At 35.2% G+C, this 18,322-nt stretch overlaps 1 protein-coding gene across 2 annotated transcripts in view; it reads right to left on the bottom strand.

The window, feature by feature from the left end:
• The window catches only part of KLHDC1 (kelch domain containing 1), a 61,471-nt gene that overhangs the window by 41,544 nt on the left and 1,605 nt on the right, over positions 1-18,322 (bottom strand). Inside the window, exons 2-5 of one of the 2 annotated variants that reach the window (XM_027111175.1) lie at positions 17,205-17,390; positions 8,443-8,513; positions 7,844-7,961; positions 7,286-7,404 (exon numbers count right to left, since the gene is read on the bottom strand). In XM_027111175.1, coding sequence (XP_026966976.1) covers positions 7,286-7,404; positions 7,844-7,957 — 233 coding nt within the window. In that variant the 5' untranslated portion in view covers positions 7,958-7,961; positions 8,443-8,513; positions 17,205-17,390. The remainder of the gene's footprint in view (positions 1-7,285; positions 7,405-7,843; positions 7,962-8,442; positions 8,514-17,204; positions 17,391-18,322) is intronic. The other variant, XM_027111174.1, reaches the window with a different exon arrangement.

Below are 18,322 nucleotides of genomic sequence, written 5' to 3'. Positions count from 1 at the left end.
AGCAACGAAGACCCAACACAGCCAAAAATAACAGACAGAAATAAAAAGTATCATAAGAGAATACCAAAAAACTGCATACCAACAGACTGTATAAACTAGATGAAATAGAAAAATTCCTGGAAAGACACACACTTCCAAAAGGGGCTCATGAAGAAATAAAAAATCTGAATAAACATATAATAAGTAAAGAGACTGAATCAGTAATCCTAAAACCTCCCAACAAGGAAAAGCCCAGGACCAGATGGCTTCAGTGGTGAATTCTATCAAATATTTCAAGAAGAATTAATACCAACCCTTCTCAAACATTTAAAAATACTGAGAAGGAGGGAACACTTCCTAACTCATTCAATGAGACCAGCATTATCCTGAAACTGAAGCCAGACAAAAACACAACAAGAAAACTGCATATATCTGATAAGGGTTTACTATCCAGAATATGTAAAGAATTCCTACAACTCAATAACAAAAAGATAAAACAATCCAATTTTTAAAAAATGGGCAAAGGACTAGAATAGATATTTCTCCAAAGAAGACATACAAATGGCCAACAAGCCCAGGAAAAGATGGTCAACATCATTAGTCATTGGGGAAACACAAATCAAAACCACAATGGTGGCAGGGGCTGGGGGCGTCCCTCCTCCCACCTGAGGCTTCAGGCTGACGCTGGGGGTGGGGCCTCTACAGCACAACAGTGTACGTAGCGTAGAAACGCTGACAGATGTAGGGTGGCTGGGCCTCTGCAGCCGGGGGCTCCTGCCCTGGCCGTGTGCAGACGGGGGTGGGGTGGGGGGCGGCAGCAGGCTCCCTCCTGCTGGAGGCGGGGCTCGGACTCGGCTCCCCCAAGTTCCCCTTCTCTGTGAAAGTGAAGAATTGGTCTCGCTGTGTTTTTTAAAACCACACCTCTCCCATGTCCACCCTGGGGCCACGCCAGGTGGGGGAGGAGCCGCCGCACTGCAGGTGCAGGGCCGAGCTGTGTCCCCTGTCCGCCCGTCTCTATTAAAGGACTCCCTCGTGGTGGGAAAAAAAAAAAACCCACAATGGATATCACTTCACACCCATTACAATGGCAATTATAAAACAAACAAAAAACAAAAGAAAATAGCAAGAGTTGGTGAGAATGTAGAAAATTGGAACCTTTATAGTGGGAATATAACATGGCATTGTTACTGTGGAAAACAGTTTGGTTCTCCTCAAAATGTTGAACGTAGGGGCTTCCCTGGTGGTGCAGTGGTTAAGAATCCACCTGCCAATGCAGGGGACACAGGCTCAAGCCCTGGTCCAGGAAGATCCCACATGCGTCAGAGCAACTAAGCCCGTGCGCCACAACTACTGAGCCTGCGCTTTAGAGCCCATGAGCCACAACTACTGAAGCCCACGCGCCTAGAGCCTGTGCTCCACAACAAGAGAAGCCACCACAACAAGAACCCCATGCACCACAACGAAGAGTAGCCCCCGCTCGCCACAACTAGAGAAAGCCCGCACACAGCAACGAAGACCCAACACAGCCAAAAATAAATAAATAAAAAATAAATTAAATTAACTTAAAAAAAATGTTGACCATAGAATTATCATATGATCCACCTAAAAGAATTAGAAAAAGAAGAACAAACAAGGCCCAAAGTCAGCAGAAGGAAAGAAATAACAAAGATCAGAGAAGAAATAAATAAAATAGAGATTTAAAAAACTAATAGAAAAGATCAATGAAAATAAGAGCTGGTTCTTTGTAAAGATACACAAAATTGAAAAATTTTTAGTCAGACTCATCAATAAAGAAAGAGAGAAGACCCAAATAAATAAAATCAGAAATAAAAGAGAAGTTACAACCAATACCACAGAAATACAAATCATAAGAGATTACTATGAACAATTATAAGCCAAAAAAATGAACAACCTAGAACTGGATAAACTCCTACAAACATACAATCTCCCAAGACTGAATGAGGAAGAAATAGAAAATCTGAACAGACTGACTACTAGCAATAAAATTGATCAGTAATCAAAAATACTCCCAAAAAACAAAAGTCCAGGACCAGATGGCTTCACAAATGAATTCTATCATACCTTCAAAGAAGATTTAACTCCTATCCTTCTCAAACTATTCCAAAAAATTGAAGAGGAGAGAAAGTTTCCAAACCCATTCTACAAGGCCAGCATTACCTTGATACCAAAGTCAGAAAAAGACACTACAAAAAAAGAAACTTACAGGCTAATATCCCTGGTGAACATAGATACACAAATCTTCAACAAAACACTAGCAAACTGAATTCAACAATACGTTAAAAGGATCATACACAGTGATCAAGTGGGATTTATCCCAGGAATGCAAGAATGGTTCAGTATCCACAAATCAATCAACATGACACACCACACTAACAAAATGAAGGATAAAAATCATGCAATCAACTCAAGAGCTACAGAAAAAGCATTTGACAAAATCCAACATCGATTCATGACAAAAACTCTCAACAAAGTGGGTAGAGAAGGAACACACATCAACAATAAAGGCCATTTTTGACAAACACACAGCAAACATCATAGTCAATGGTGAAAAGCTGAAAGCATTTCCTCTAAGATCAGGAACAATACAAGGATGCCCCCTTTTTTACTTAACATAATATTGGAAATCCTAGCCACAGCAATCAGAGAAGAAAAAGAAATAAAAAGCATCCAAATTGGAAGGGAAGGAATAAAACTGTCACTATTTGCAGATGACATGATTGTATATATAGAATACTCTAAAGAGTCCACCAAAAAACTATAAAAACTAATAAATGAATTCAATAAAGTTACAGGACACAAAATTAATAGACATAAATCGGTTGCATTTCTATACACTAATAATGAACTATCAGAGACAGAAATCAAGAAAATAATTCCATTTACAATTGCATCAAAACGAATAAAATACCTAGGAATAAATTTAACCAAAAAGGTGAAAGACCTGTACTCTGAAAACTATAAGGCACTGATGAAAGATATTGACAATGACATGAATAAGTGGAAAGATATTTCATGTTCATGGATTGGAAGAATTAATATTGTTAAAATGTTCATACTACCCAAAGCAATCTACAGATTCAATGCAATCCTTATCAAAATACTGATGGCATTTTTTTCACAGAGCTAGAATAATCCTAAAATTTTTATGGAACCACAAAAGACTCCAAATAGCCAAAATAATCTTGAGAAAGAAGAACAAAGCTAAATGTATCATGGTCCCTGGTTTCAAACTATACTACAAAGCTACAGTTATAAAAACAGTAAGGTACTGGTACAAAAATAGACACATAGATCAATGAAACAGAAGAGACAGCCCAGAAGTAAACCCATGCACGTATGCTCAGTTAATCTACAACATAAGAATATACAACAGAGAAAAGACAGTCTCTTCAATAAGTGATGTTGGGAAAACTTACAGCTACTTATAAAAGAATGAAAGTAGACCATTTTCTCATACTATATACAAAAATAAACTCAAAATGCATTAAAGACTTAAGCATAAGACTTGATACTATAAAACCCTTAGAAGAAAACTTAGGCAGTACACTCTTTGAAATCAGCCTTAGCAATATTTTTTTGGATCTGTCTCCTCTGGCAAGGGCAACAAAAGCAAAAATAAGCAAATGGGACCACAACAAACTAAAAAGCTTTTGCACAGCAAAAGAAACCATCAATAAAACAAAAAGGCAACCTACTTAATGGAAGAAGATATTTGCAAATGATATGTCCACTAGGGGCTAATATATAAAATATATAAAGAACTCAAACAACTCAGCATCAGTTAAAAAAAAACAACCCAGTTAAAAAATGGGGAAAAGACCTAAATAGCCATTTTTCCAAAGAACACATACAGATGTCCAACAGGCACATGAAAAGATGCTCAGTATCACTAATTGTCAGGGAAATGCAAACCCAAACCACAATGAGATGTCACCTTATACCTGTCAGAATGGCTATTATCAAAAGGACAAGAAATAACATGTGTTGGCACAGATGTGGAGAAAAGGAAACCTTCATGCATTGTTGGTGGGAATGTAAATTGATACAACCACTATAGAAAACAGTATGAAGGTTCCTCAAAAAATTAAAAATAGAACTACCAGACTATCCAGCAATGCCACTCCTATTTAACCAAATAAAATGAAAACACTTATTCAAAAAGATACATACACCCAATGTTCATTGCAGCATTATTTACAATAGCCAAGATATGGAAGCAACCTGTGTCCATCAACAGATGAATGAATAAAGAAGATGTGGTGTGTATGTATGTACACACACACACACACACACACACACACAAACAAAGAAATATTACTCAGCCATAAAAAGGAATGAAATTTTGCCATTTGTGATAACATGCATGGACTCAGAGGATATTATGCTAAGTGAAATAAATCAGAGAAAAACAAATACTGCATGTTTTCACTTATGTGTAGAATGTAAAAATCAAAACAAAGAACAAATATGAAAAAACAGATACAGAGAACGAACTAGTGGTTGCTAGAGGGGAAGGGTGGGGGATGGGTGAAATAGTGAAGGGATGAAGAGGTACAAACCACCATTTATAAAATTTAAAAACTAAATAATAAAAGATAAACTTGGATTCATATCTCATACCATTCACAGGTTTTTACTGGTTCTTTTTTTTTTTTGGCTGTGCCACACGGTTTGCAGGATCTTAGTTCCCCAACCAGGGATCAAACCCATGCCCTCAGCAGTGACAGTGTGGAGTCCTAACCACTGGACCTCCAGGGAATCCCTCCCATGTTTTTAAAAATAACAAAAGTACTAGAGGAAAATATGTGAGAATTAGTTTATAATCTTAGAGTGGAAAAAACCTTTGCATTGACTCAAAGTCAAGAAGCCAGAAAAGAAATTATTGATAAATTTACCTAAATAACAGCTTTAAGAAGCTGTTTAATACATGCAAAACACACTTTATGCAAAGTCAAAAGATAAATGACAACCTGGAAAAAATATTTTCATATGTCACAGTCAAACACTAATCTCTTTATAAATAAATAACTCCTAGAAGTCAAGATTATAAATGCCAACAATCAAATAAAAAATAATTAGCAAAGGATTTATTTTTCAGTTCAGAGAAAAAGAAATAAAAATTGCCCTTAAATATATGAAAATTAAAATAAGACTGAGGCATCACATCTCACCTATCAATTTGGCCCAAAACATCTAAGTTTGCCTGCAAATTCTTGGCAAGGCTGTGGACAAAGAGGCACTCCATTACTGACAACACAAAACAGCACAACTTTATTGGAGAAAAAGCTGGCAAAATCCAATGTTATGGATTGAATTGTGTCCCCCACAAAATTCATATATAGAAGTCCTAATCCCCTGTATTTAGAATGTGACATTATTGGCTACTCAAAGCAGAGTACTAATGGTTATCAATTTGTAGGATCAGAGAAATCAACAACAGCATAATCATAGTTGGTTTCTATTTAAATCTGATTAATCCACAATTCAAAGGTTTAAGATTTTCCTTTCCAAATTCTCATATTCTAGAGAGTATTTTGATCTATGTACCTTTTCATGACCAAGATAATCTTATTTCTTACCCTGTGGAATTCTGATATGCTTTTTGAGAATTATAAAATATTTTGTCAAATTTTAATGTCTGCCTTTTGTATTCAAAATATAAATGTGTATTATTTAAACTGATTGTCTTTTAAAACTTAACACCCTCCATCTTAATTATTATAAGTGCCCCCTGCAGTTTAAAGAGATTTTTAAAAATAAACTGAATATTGAATAAAGCAGAGTAGGAATTACTGCAATTAAGAAGGCAAAACAATTATATTTTCTAGAAATAAAAACATAAGAATAATAAAAAAAGAATGTGACCTTATTTAGAGACAAGGTCCTTATAGAGGCAATCAAGTTAAAATGAAGTCATGAGGGTAGGTCCTAATCCAATATGACTGGTATTCTTACAAAAAGGGAAAATTTGGAGACAGACAAGCACACAGAGAGAATGCTATGTGACTATGAAGGCAGAGATCAGAGTGTTGCTTCAACACACCAAAGGTTGCCAACAAATCACCAGAAGCTGGGGACAGGCATAAAACAGATTCTTTCTCAAAACCAAGAGAATGAACCAACCCTGCTGACACCTTGATCTCAGACTTCTAGCCTCCAGAACTATGAGACAATACATTTCTGTTGTTTAAATTATTCAGTTTATAGAACTCTGTTACAGCAACCCTATCAAAATAAACATTTATCACAATTACGAATGTATTACCCTTTGACCAGAAATCAAATTCTGGAATTTTATCCAACAAATAGATCTGCAATCATATGTATATATACACAAAGATATTCATTTAATCTAAGTGTTGTGCCATCTATATGGGAAAGGTTAAATAAACTTGGTATATCCACACAGGAGAATACTATGCAGCTGTAAAAACAAAAACAAAATCAAGCTTTCTAACTAGAGATACAGAAAGATGAAAGTTCCCCATGGTATACTGTTGACCAAAAAGAAGTCCAGTGGTTAAGACACCGCACTTCCAATGCAGGGCGTGTGGGTTAGATCCCTGGTCGGGGAACTACAATTCCCATATGCCGTGTGGCATGGCCCCCTCAAAAAAAAAAAAAGGAAGCAGCAGGGTGCAGAATAGTGTACGGAGTACACTGATATTTGTGTAAGGAGGAGGAAGAGAAGAACACGTACCTATGCATTTGCTTCTACCTGCATAAAGTCACAGGGATCGCAGTTGTTCCCAAACTTGCCTGCACTTGGAATCACCTGAGGAGCTTAAAAAAATCATACCCCCAGTGATTGTAATTTGATTAGTTCTGGGGTATCACCTGGGCTTCAGAGCTTTTAAAAGATCCCCAGATTATTTCTATGGCAGACAAGTTTGAGAACCACTGCTATAAAAATACAAAAGATATTAATAAAAGTAGCTAATTGTGTATGTGGAGGGTGGGAACAGGATGGATGGGGACAGGAGTGGGAGCCAGACTTTTCATTGTATCCTTTTTAATATGGTTTTGATTTTTGAACGATGTAACTGTATTAACGATTCAGAAAATTTTAAAGTAACAAATTTTTAAAAACCAAATAGCTGCTTCCACCATGTTTACTCTTATGACCTGGCTCTTATCCAGGGTTCAAAACTGCCTTTAACATCAGTGTCAAAACAAGTTTGTAACTATCTTGAAAAAAATTTCAGACTTTCAAGTTTTCTCTATTTTGGTCACAAGCTGTAATCCTTACTTGAGTGCAGTTAATGAGATGGCCTTGCTGCATTACCTGTCTTTATATACCCAGCAGGAAAGTTTATCACGTGGTGTGGGTGGTTGACCTTCAAAGTTGGTGATTTTTTCCCAAACATAGGTTCCATCTCTTGTTCGCAAATTAACAAAATAAAGCTTTTAAAAGAGGAGAACACCATTAGCAGACAAGACATTGGAAAATTAAATATATGTCACAGGGATATGTGATCCAAAATTAATAATATTACTTTCTGATTTTTAAAAGGTAAAAATTTGAATTGTAGAGTTAATGAAAATGGGACTATGTTTTAGAAGCAAAAATGATAATATGAAAAATACTGAAATGGATCTTTTCCCATCATGCTCTTGCCCTATGAATATCAACTAAGTACGTAGTTAATTCTGAAGTAGAAAGACATGGCAGAAGAGAGGAGCACGATGCTGCATTTTCACCCTATCTTTAAAACCTTATCATCATAAGCTCAAGCTTTTCTACATATGTCTTCTTTGTAAAATACATTCGTAAACTTGTGAGATGAAGTGACACATTAAACATTACATTTTTCTGCGCTCCTGAATTGAAAAAAGAAATTACTCGATTGCTGTATCCTTTGTCATCATATCCTCCAAAAACGTATAGCTTTCCATTAAGGCAAGCACCGCAACTTCCTGACATGGAGGTAGGGAGTTCTCCTTCCATGAGGTGCATCGTCCTGCAGCAAGAATAACGTGGAATTCCATAACTTTCCAGAAAAGCAAATTAAAATTCCCTTTGAATTCCATGAGTACTTTTTCAATGAAAACTGTCACTGACAATTACAATTAAGATGTAATGGTAGCCAATACTGTAAAACCTGTAAGAAGATCCATGGTAAAGATTTTTCAACCTACTGGGGAAAAAAAAGTTACAAAATCTTCACATGTCACCAGAATTGGGAATTAGTTAGTAGAACAAAGCAAAGTCTTCAGAAACAGCCTTAGTCTTGAGAGGAATAGTAGAGGACAAAGAATGGAGAGAGAGGAAGCAAGTTGGGGAAAGAAACAGCCAGAGAGAATAAAGCATTGAAAGAAAAGGAAAGGGAGACAATATAATGTTGCAGCACGTTCTAAGTATAGTCTCAGACTCCCTGTGGGCTATGACAGCAGTTATAACAGATATTAAGACTGGACATTCTGCAATTTAAAGTTACTTACCACAACCCACTATCAATCTCATAGGTCCAAATCTCATCATTAGGCAAATATACTTCATTGTCTTCAATAGACTAAAAACACAGAATACATAAAATTATGTTTATTAATTACAAAGTAACAGCTAAATAGTTCCTCAGGATGGGAAAACTGCAATGGAAATAGTACAAAACACAAAACCATAACAGCCTCAAAGATGACTTTTTCAACAGAAATAAAGATAGATCAAAAGAGAAGGGGAGGGGCTTCCCTGGTGGCGCAGTGGTTGAGAGTCCGCCTGCCGATGCAGGGGACACGGGTTCGTGCCCCGGTCCGGGAAGATCCCACATGCCGCGGAGCGGCTGGGCTCGTGAGCCGTGGCCGCTGAGCCTGCGCGTCCAGAGCCTGTGCTCCGCAACGGGAGAGGCCACAACAGTGAGAGGCCCGCGTACCGCAAAAAAAAAAAAAAAAAAAAAAAAAGAGAGAGAGAAGGGGAAGGGAGACATTTTCTAAGAGAAAGTGGGCAAACAATAAGGGTTAGAATACAAAATAGCAAGTACGTGAGTCTCAAGAAAAGACTCAGGGTAGTTAAACCTTACAAGGAATTTCAAGTAAGAGAAAATAGCAAAACAATAACATTACAGCAGAATACTGAAGAATGTGAAGCCAGGAAGAAAAGGAGTATCAAAAAAGGGCAATATACTTCGGGTGAAGGGAAGGAGTTAAGAAAGGAAACTTAAAGTATAATTTAGAGCACTGTATCACATACCTTGATTCACTAAACATATTTTTTGAGTGCCTACTATGTGCAAGCATAGTGTTAGATATTCATTAAATATAGAATCTAAGGATCAAGATAAATTTAGCTAGTCAAAATGACAACTCAGAATCTGAATAATCTCTAAAGAAGCTGATAACATAAACAGAATAGTACATTCTGATATTTATGATGAAAAGAAAAATTAGAATAATAATTTTCTTTATGTTAAGTTTTAAAACTTAGGGTTTAAAACAAATCCTTACATAAATCTATCATGATTACTTAGAATCTATAAAGTAACTCAAAAATAGCTAGTTGTAAAAGATGTCAGTTTAAGAATTTCTAAGACCATATGATGCATAAATTATTAACATGCTAAACAGAGTTAGCTAATTTCCTCATTGCTATGTTAGTTAAATTTTTAAAATACTATCTTGGCTACCAGGTCTGTCTACGCCTCTGTCTCTCTCTCTCTCTCTCAAACACACTCTCTGTCTCACATGCACACTCTCTCTCTCTCTCACACACACAGCAGAAAACCATCATATTAATTCCAAGGAAATTTCCACTCATGTCTGACTGAGGAAACCATATTACATGGCTAAGTAAATAACTGTTAAGAAAGGGAGATTATAATTGCTTGATTCTAAAGTTTAATGGCATCAGGCTCTAGAAGGCTCACGCATACACCATTACAACAGAAATAGTATGAAAATGGATCCTGTTACTATTCTGCTTAAGTCCCTTCCATGCTTCCCTGTTGCTCTCAGGATAGTCTAAAATCCTTATGATTCTGTGCTATATGGTACCTGCTATCCCTCCAAAGTTCTTCTTGCCTTTAGTCATTGTGCTCCAGTCTTCTTTCAGTTTCCTTCTTACTTTCTCAGCAATTTCACTCCTAAATTATCCCTTCTCTTCTACATCATCAAGTTTCCTTCTCTACCAGATCACTCCTGTCAATATCTAAACATGCCTTAGTATAACTCATCTTTAAAAAAAAAAACAAAAAACCCAACTCTCCCATAACTCTTTCTCTTATTTCTCTGCTCCCTTCACAACAAAATTTCCATGCTGAGTTAACTATAGTAGAAGTCTTCATTGCTTCACCTCTCATTATTTCATCAGTCCAGACTAATCAATCCAGACTCATTCCACTAAAACTGCTTTTGTCAAGGTCACCCTAAAGAAAGAGAACTAGTGAACTGATTCATCCAGAAACATAGCCCAGAGAGATGGAATATATAAAAAAGAAGAGACATGGAGGAAGAGAGAGAAGAACTAAGTCTAATCAGAATTACATTAGGATCTAATAGAGAGAATGAGGAAGAGGCAGTATTTGAAGAGACAAAGCCTGAGAGTTTTGCAAAATTGTTGAAAGTCATCAATCCTGAGATCTAGGAAGTCCTAACAAGTTCCAAGCAGGGTAAATAAACAGAAATCCATACCTAGATACATCATAGTAAAACTGTATATCAAAGAAAAAGATACACTCTTAAAAGCTGCCAGAGAAAAGAAGATCATCTCCAAATGAATGGCAACTAATGACTGACTTCTCATTAGCCAACAACTCAAGAATAAATCATATTAGCCAATGTGCTTAATGAAAGTAACGGTCCACCTAGAATTCTATACTCAGTAAAAATATCTTTTAAGAACCGAGGTAAAATAAAGACATTTTCAAACAAAAACTGAGACAGCTGGCCAATAACAGACCCTCACTTTAAGAAATTCTAATAGATGTTTTACTTCTGGCAAAAGACAAATGATCAAAATTAAACATCTGAAATGCAACAAGCAATAGTGTGACAAGATACTGGTAAAGTGTGTGGGTAGAGTTAAACATAAAAAAGGCTAAGCTTTTCCTGATGCCTAATTTAAGGCGGGGGCTGCGGGGAACAGGATAGGACTAACTAGAGAAGAGGGTGCTCAGATTTGAAAGCTTGTGAAGTATTTGAACCCTGTGGAAAGAAGTAAAATTATTAACTTGGAACTTTGTGAAGCATTCGTGCTGAAATAGAGTATCTACTAGATGACTAGAAATAAATCACCTAATTTCTTTACAAGCAAAGAGAAAAAAATGGAAAGATAACAAAAAACCCAAAAAATTTTCAAAATGACAAAGTTAAAGAAGGAGGAGGAGGAGAAATGAAGGGTGGCAAATATAAAACACATCTGATGAAAAAAGTGTATCAGAATTACTTTCAGTAGAAATAGGCTAAACTCTCTAGATATGTCAGACTAGATAAAAATAAAATCCAGCTATTTTCAGGTTATAAGACATATCTAAAATATAAAGATACACCAAGTTTCCATCAGAAGATATGCCGTGCAAATACTAACCAAAAGAAAACTAGCGTAGCCATATTAACACCAGCAAAATAGATTTTAAGACAAATAACATTACTACAGATAGAGGAGCATTACCAAATTATAAAATGTTCTATTAACCAGAAAGCTATAACAATTCTGAATTCATATACACCCAAAAAGGTAGCCTAAAGATATATATATAAAGTAAAATCTGACAGGATCATAAGGGGAAACTAACAAATCTACAGTTAGAGTGGGAGTTTTTTAATTTTAATACCTGTTACAGTAATTGATAGAACAGGAAGTAAAATAATAAAAAAAGGATACAGGAGATTTGAACACAACTAGCAAGATTAATAAAATGCACACATATAAAACACTCCCGTGAAGTGTTTGTGTATATATATACATATACATGCATGTATATGCACATATATAATTAGAATATATATTCTTAATGAGAACAAAGAGTATATTTATGAAAACTGATTACATGCTAGTCCTTAAAGCAAGCCTCAACATATTCCAAAGGACTGGTATTAGATAAGTAGAGACCACACTCTCTGAATATTAACACAATTAAGTTAGACATTAATAACAGAAAGGTAACTATAAAAATAGCATATTGTTAGAAATTTAAATTATTTTCCTAAACAACTTATGGGTCAAATAATAAATAATGATGGAAAGTATAAAATATTAGAACTAAAATGACAAAATACTGCTTATCAAAACTTGAGGAATACAGCTAAAGAGGTACTTAGAAGAAAATGTATAGCTTTATATACTGACATTAAAGAATTAAAAAGGCTCAAAAAGAGTAAGTTGAGCATCCAATGTCAGAAATTCAAGAAATAACAGCATAATAAACCCATAGAAAGTAGGAAGAAATAAGAAGGAGCAGATATTAATGAAAAATTTAAAAACACAACAGAGAGGATCAAGTAGACCAAAACTTGGTGTTTCTGAAGGCTGATAAACATGTGGCAAGACTATTCAAGGTGGATGGCGGGGAGGAAAGGAAGGCACCACTTGACAATTCTAGGAATGAAAAACGGGCCATATCTATAGCTACTACAAAGAATAAATAGTATTATGAACAACTTGAGTTTATGCCAATAAATTTTAAAACCTAAATGAAATGGATAGACTCCTGGGGCTGGAGGTGGGAGTGAGGAAACTTGACTCAAGAAAAAATGGAAAATGTGAATAATCCCACAGCTTTAAATAGATTGAATCAGAGATTTAAAACCTCCTCCACAAAGTACCAAACCCAGATGGCTTTAAAGATGAGTTCTTACAAACACTCAAAGAACAAGTAATTCAATCTTCCAAAAAATCTATTCCAGAATATAAAAGAAGGAACACTACCCAATCCACTTTTGAACATAGATGTAAAATTGCTAAAAAAGTAATTAGTAACTAGGATCCAGTGATGTATAAAAAGGGTAATATATTACACTAATTTGTACTTAATCCAAGGAATGGAACATTGGTTTAATATTACAAATATTACTTATTTTTTGTATAAGTCATCATATCAAGAGATCAAAGAAGAAAAAACAATTATCTCAGTATGATGCAAAAAAATCACTCTTGAAAACTCAACATTCATAAATTGAAAATCGGGTAAAAGGGCATGTCATTAATTTGAAAAAGGCCATCTACAAACAAACAAACAAGCAAAACCCTAAAGCAATCATCAAACTTAATGGTTAATAGTTGAAAACAATCACTCTGAGATTAGGACCAAGAAAAATTGGCTTCTATTTAACACTGTACTTCAGGTCCACCAGTGTAGTAAAGAAAAGGAAATAAAAAGGAATAAAGATTGGGATGCAAGAAACAAAACTGTCATCATCTGTAGATGACATAACTCTATATAGAAAATAAAAATATAATTAACAGATGAATTTTGAAAATTAATATAAGAAAGCTTGCCAGAATCAAAAATATTCAAGTCAACTGCATTTCAAAACACCAGCAACAATCAAGAAATTTAATTTTTGTAAAGAAATTTAGTTTTTAAAAAACAATAAAAAATACAAAGAAGCCAAGAATAAACCCAACAAAAGATATACAAGATCCCTATGAAGATACTATAAAACGCTATTGAAAGACATCAAAAAGTCTGGCATAGAGAGACATACTATACACCTGGATTTGAAGTCTCAATTTCATAACATGTTTATCGTCCTCAAATGATCTAAGATTGAGTACAGTAACATAAAATCTCAATATGGTACTTTATTTGACAATCTGATTCTAAAGTTTATACAAATGAGGAAGCACTGTGGAAAACAATTTAGCAGTTCTAAAAGTTGAATGTAGAATAACCATTTGACCCAGGAATTCCACTCCTAGGTACCCAAAAGAATAAAAAATAGGGGCTCAGATACTTGTATGCCAATATTCATATCAGGACTATTCACAATACACAAAAGGTGGCAACAACCCAAGTGTCCCAACAACAGATGAACGGATAAACAAAATGTGGTATATGCATACAGTGTAATCGTATTCACCATAAAAACGAAGGAAGTTCTGATACATACTGCAACACAGCGAACCTTGAAAATATTATGCTAAATAAAATAAGCCAGACTCAAAAAGACAAATATTGTATGATTCCACTTATATGAAATATCTAGGAAAATGCAAATACATAAAGACAGAATGATTAGAAGTTAGCAGGGACTGGGGTAAGGAAGGAGGGAGAGTTTCTGTTTGGAGTAATGAAGAGTTTTGGAACTAGATAGTGGTAACACTGCACAACATTGTGAATGTAATTAATGCCACCGAACTGTACAGTCACCTGGTTAAAATGGCAAATTAAATGTTTTATATATTTTACTATTATTGAAAAATAGTAAAGAAAATTCATACAAAAGAACAAAAGGCCCTAAATAACCAAACTATTCCTGAAGAACAAGAACAAGATAGGGTGGGGATGGGGCTTTTACCACCCAACATTTAGACTTCTAGTAAAGCCATTGTAATTTAGATACTGAGGTTCTGCCACAAGAATAAATAAACAGACAAACTGCACAGAATAAAGAACTTAGAAACAGACCACACATACATGGAAACTTGATGTGTAACAGACTGAGTTTGCATGTTAGTAGGGAAAGAGGGGACTATTTAATATATGACACAAGAACAACTGGTTATCCACACTGAAAATATAATGAAATTGGATCCCTACCTTAAACCAACCAAATAAAAAATTCAGATTTAAGAAAAAAAGATTTAAACATGGAAGGCAAAACCAAAAATCATTTAGAAGACAATACAGGAGACTTTATGATCTCCATAATGGGAAAGATTTCTTAAGATGCAGAAAGCACAAAGCGTTAAGGAAAAGACTGAAATTATATTAAAATTAAAACCTTCTGTTAAACAAAGGATAATCATCAAGAAAGTGCAAAGATAAGCTACAAACTAAGAAGGCATATTCAACTCATACAACTATATAATTAAAGTATTCCTATAAATCAGTAAAAGACAACTCAATAGACAAAAGAGCAAAAGACAGGAACCAGCATTTTTACAGAAGAGAAAACACAAATAGTTCATAAGGCTATGAAAATACATTCCACTGTAATCATGGAAAGTAAACAAAAACCACAATGAAATATCATGTCACACTCACTGGATTGGCAAAAACTTTAAGGCCAGATGGCATCAAATGTTGTCAAGGATGTGGAGCAAGGAGGGGGCTGGTGGTAGTGTAGATTGATACAAATATTTTGGCAACACTGACATTCCCAGGTAAATGTGGAGATGTGTGCACCAGGCAACCCAGCATTCCATTCCTTGGTATATGCCCTAGGGAGTGTACATGTTCTGCTGCGTGTATAACAGGAGATATGTTACCAAGAATGCTCAATGTAGCATTGCTTACAACCCAAAAAAACCCTGAAGCATTCAAGTATTCATCCATAGTGGAATAGATAAGGAAATTGCCGTAAATTCACACAATAGAATATTATACAGGACACACATCAGATGAATGCATCCAGGGATGATTTTCAAAATATTTAATAACTGGGCAGCACAGAAACTAACCAAGCAGAATAAACACCAAGTAAACACAGGTACAGCCATGCAAGTGCACACCAGCTGAATACAAGTAATGTGTGAATCTAAAAAACATAATGTTAACTAGAAGAATTAAGTCATGAAAGAAAACACATGCTCTGATTCAAAAGCCAAATAATATATTGTTGAGAGACAGATACATGTGTGATAAAACTATAAAGAAAATAGTAATTAATAAGAAATCAAGATAGTGGTACCCTGTGAGGGTGGGAGGAAAAATATAATCAGTGAAGGATAAACAGGAGGTTTCTAAGGTACTGATTCTAGCTGATTTTTTAATCTGGAAGTTAAACACGACAGTTATTTTACATACTCTTTTGTACATACGTTTCAAATTTTTAAATTAAAGAATAAAACTTTAAGAAATTAATATTAGGTAGCTCACGGAATCATCAGGGAAGCTGGAGAACCAGCCTCTGATCTATGTAGAGAGGAGCAAGGCCTGAAACCCTTCCAGAGAACCAGTCTGATGCACGAACTGCCCCAGCCACGGTGAGCATCACACTGCAGCTTGTCGCACTGCCTTTTGCCAGGGACCTTATCTTCCTACAACTTCTACTGCTCGCTAAGAATCCTCTTCAGGTCCTGACTTTTACAGGTTTATTCCTGAGCCCAAATCTAGCACACATACATCTAACAAACAGCATCCAAGTTACTTGCTCACAACCTAGCTGCAAGGGAAGCTGAAAAATACCTGGCACTCAGGTTCTTTTATATTGGGCACCTACCATGAGCTATGCCCAATTCTGGACACTGGAGACACAATAGGGAACAAAACCCCCTTCTTTATAGAATATACATTCTATGAAGGTAGGTAGGAGGTACTCAGACAACTAAAATAAATACTCCAACAAGACTCGCTTAGTGGGGGACACTACAAGAGGAAGGGGGTTCAAATGCTGGGCATCTAAAAAGAATAAATGTCTTCCACGTAATATGGATGGTCTGTGTCACCATCTATGAATATATAAAACGAACTATTAAGTTAAAGAAATACACACTTAAGGATTTTCATACACATTGCTAAATTTCTCTTCAGAAAAGGTTACCAGTGCATGAGTAATTCATTTCCCCATGCTCTTCTCAAAAATTCTTTTTAATATTTGCAAATTGGAAAAGAAAAAATTCACTATTTTCAGCTGGGTTTCTTTGATTCATATTCTATTTTGATTTCTCCTTTTGTAAACTGCTGTGCATATCCATTGCTCATTTTTCAAGGGAAATATTCATTTTTAATTTTACAGGACCTTTGTCTATCATAAATGTTGCAAACACCTCCCCCAGTTTGTCATTTGCCTTCTTACTTTATGGTGTTTAAAAAGCACAGATCTTAATTTTTTAAAACTTTGATCTTGACTGCTCTAAGATGATTAAACAATTTTCACTTACATTAAAAAAATTTTTGGTCTACCAATCCTTTTCCCTTATAGTTTTTTCCCAATTCAGTTTTTCTTTTCCCAACTCAAGATTTTACAAGAGTCACATATTTTCTTTGGTATCATATAGCTTAACTTCTCTACATTTGTCAATCCTAAAACTCCACTATCATTTTCCTCCAGCTGCCCCAGGACCATTTATTGAATAAGCAATTGTTTTTCCAGAATTGAAATGCTACCTTTTATATACAAAATACTCTTATATGCTTGGCTGTTTATGTTATTTCTTCTCCATTCCATCATGCTTTCTCAGCGTGCATCAGGACCACTGATTTAAAAGTATCATAATATGTTTTAATATCTGGTAGTATAAACCTTCATTCTTTTCAGACATTTTCTAAATTGATTCTTCTTCCCTTTAAGTCCTATTCAAAACAGAAATATATAGTTAAACAGATTCAGCTGCTAGCTTCTATAAGGAAAAGTTTAGGGCAAAATGTATTAATATCAATTGTGTTAGGGAAATAAAACTGTTCATACGATTAAACAGTAAGAAGAAAGCATATCATCTGTAAGGATGCTAAAACCCTGTGCTTCTCCTCCAAAATTTGGAAAAAACTACTCACAACTTTTAAATGCTCCTAGTTGCAATACTAAAGTTTGTATGAATTTCAGTAATGTGGAAAGGATATGGAAGAACCAGGAGCAAGAGAATATTCTGGCACCAATTATAATTTACTACTTACTTTTTTCAGCTTTGCTGCTCTTACCTCTAGAGGTAGGGCTGTTTTCAGATACAAAGTCCTTTAGAAAATGCTCAACGATAGAGTAATAAGTAATTTAGACAGATATATATTGGCCATTCAAGTTTTAGGATATACATTTGTCAATTTTAACACACATTGTGTTAATGAGGAGGAAAATTGTGCTTGGAACATACAATGTGGAATCATCTGACCATTATTCTTAACTGCTGACTACTGGATTACCTCCAGATTCCAGGGTCTTTTCGCTGTTCAGAAGGATCTGAATAAAACAATTGTGGGAAGGATTCTATTTTTTCTCACGATATGCCACGTCTTCTTTTCTGCCTCCTACTCTCCCTTTCCTTCCGCTTATGCCTTAGACATATTTTAAGCGCTGACAATCCCTGGAATTTAAAAAGTAGTAGACTTGATCTCAATCTGTGTGGTGCTTTCCAGGGTGGCTCATACAGCATTTACTCATTGGATCAATCAGTAGTAGGAAGTATTTGTATTCACTGCCACCTGAAGACCTGAAATCTTATCAATTACACAATTTTCAAGATTAAAATGAGATATAAAAAATTCAGACATTTCAGTTATGGGCTTAACAG

This window comes from Aethalodelphis obliquidens, unplaced genomic scaffold, assembly GCF_003676395.1.
Source record: "Aethalodelphis obliquidens isolate GAN/ISIS:26980383/991018 unplaced genomic scaffold, ASM367639v1 scaffold10, whole genome shotgun sequence".
NCBI lineage: Eukaryota > Metazoa > Chordata > Mammalia > Artiodactyla > Delphinidae > Aethalodelphis > Aethalodelphis obliquidens.
This window is presented reverse-complemented; position numbering and strand designations above follow the sequence as displayed.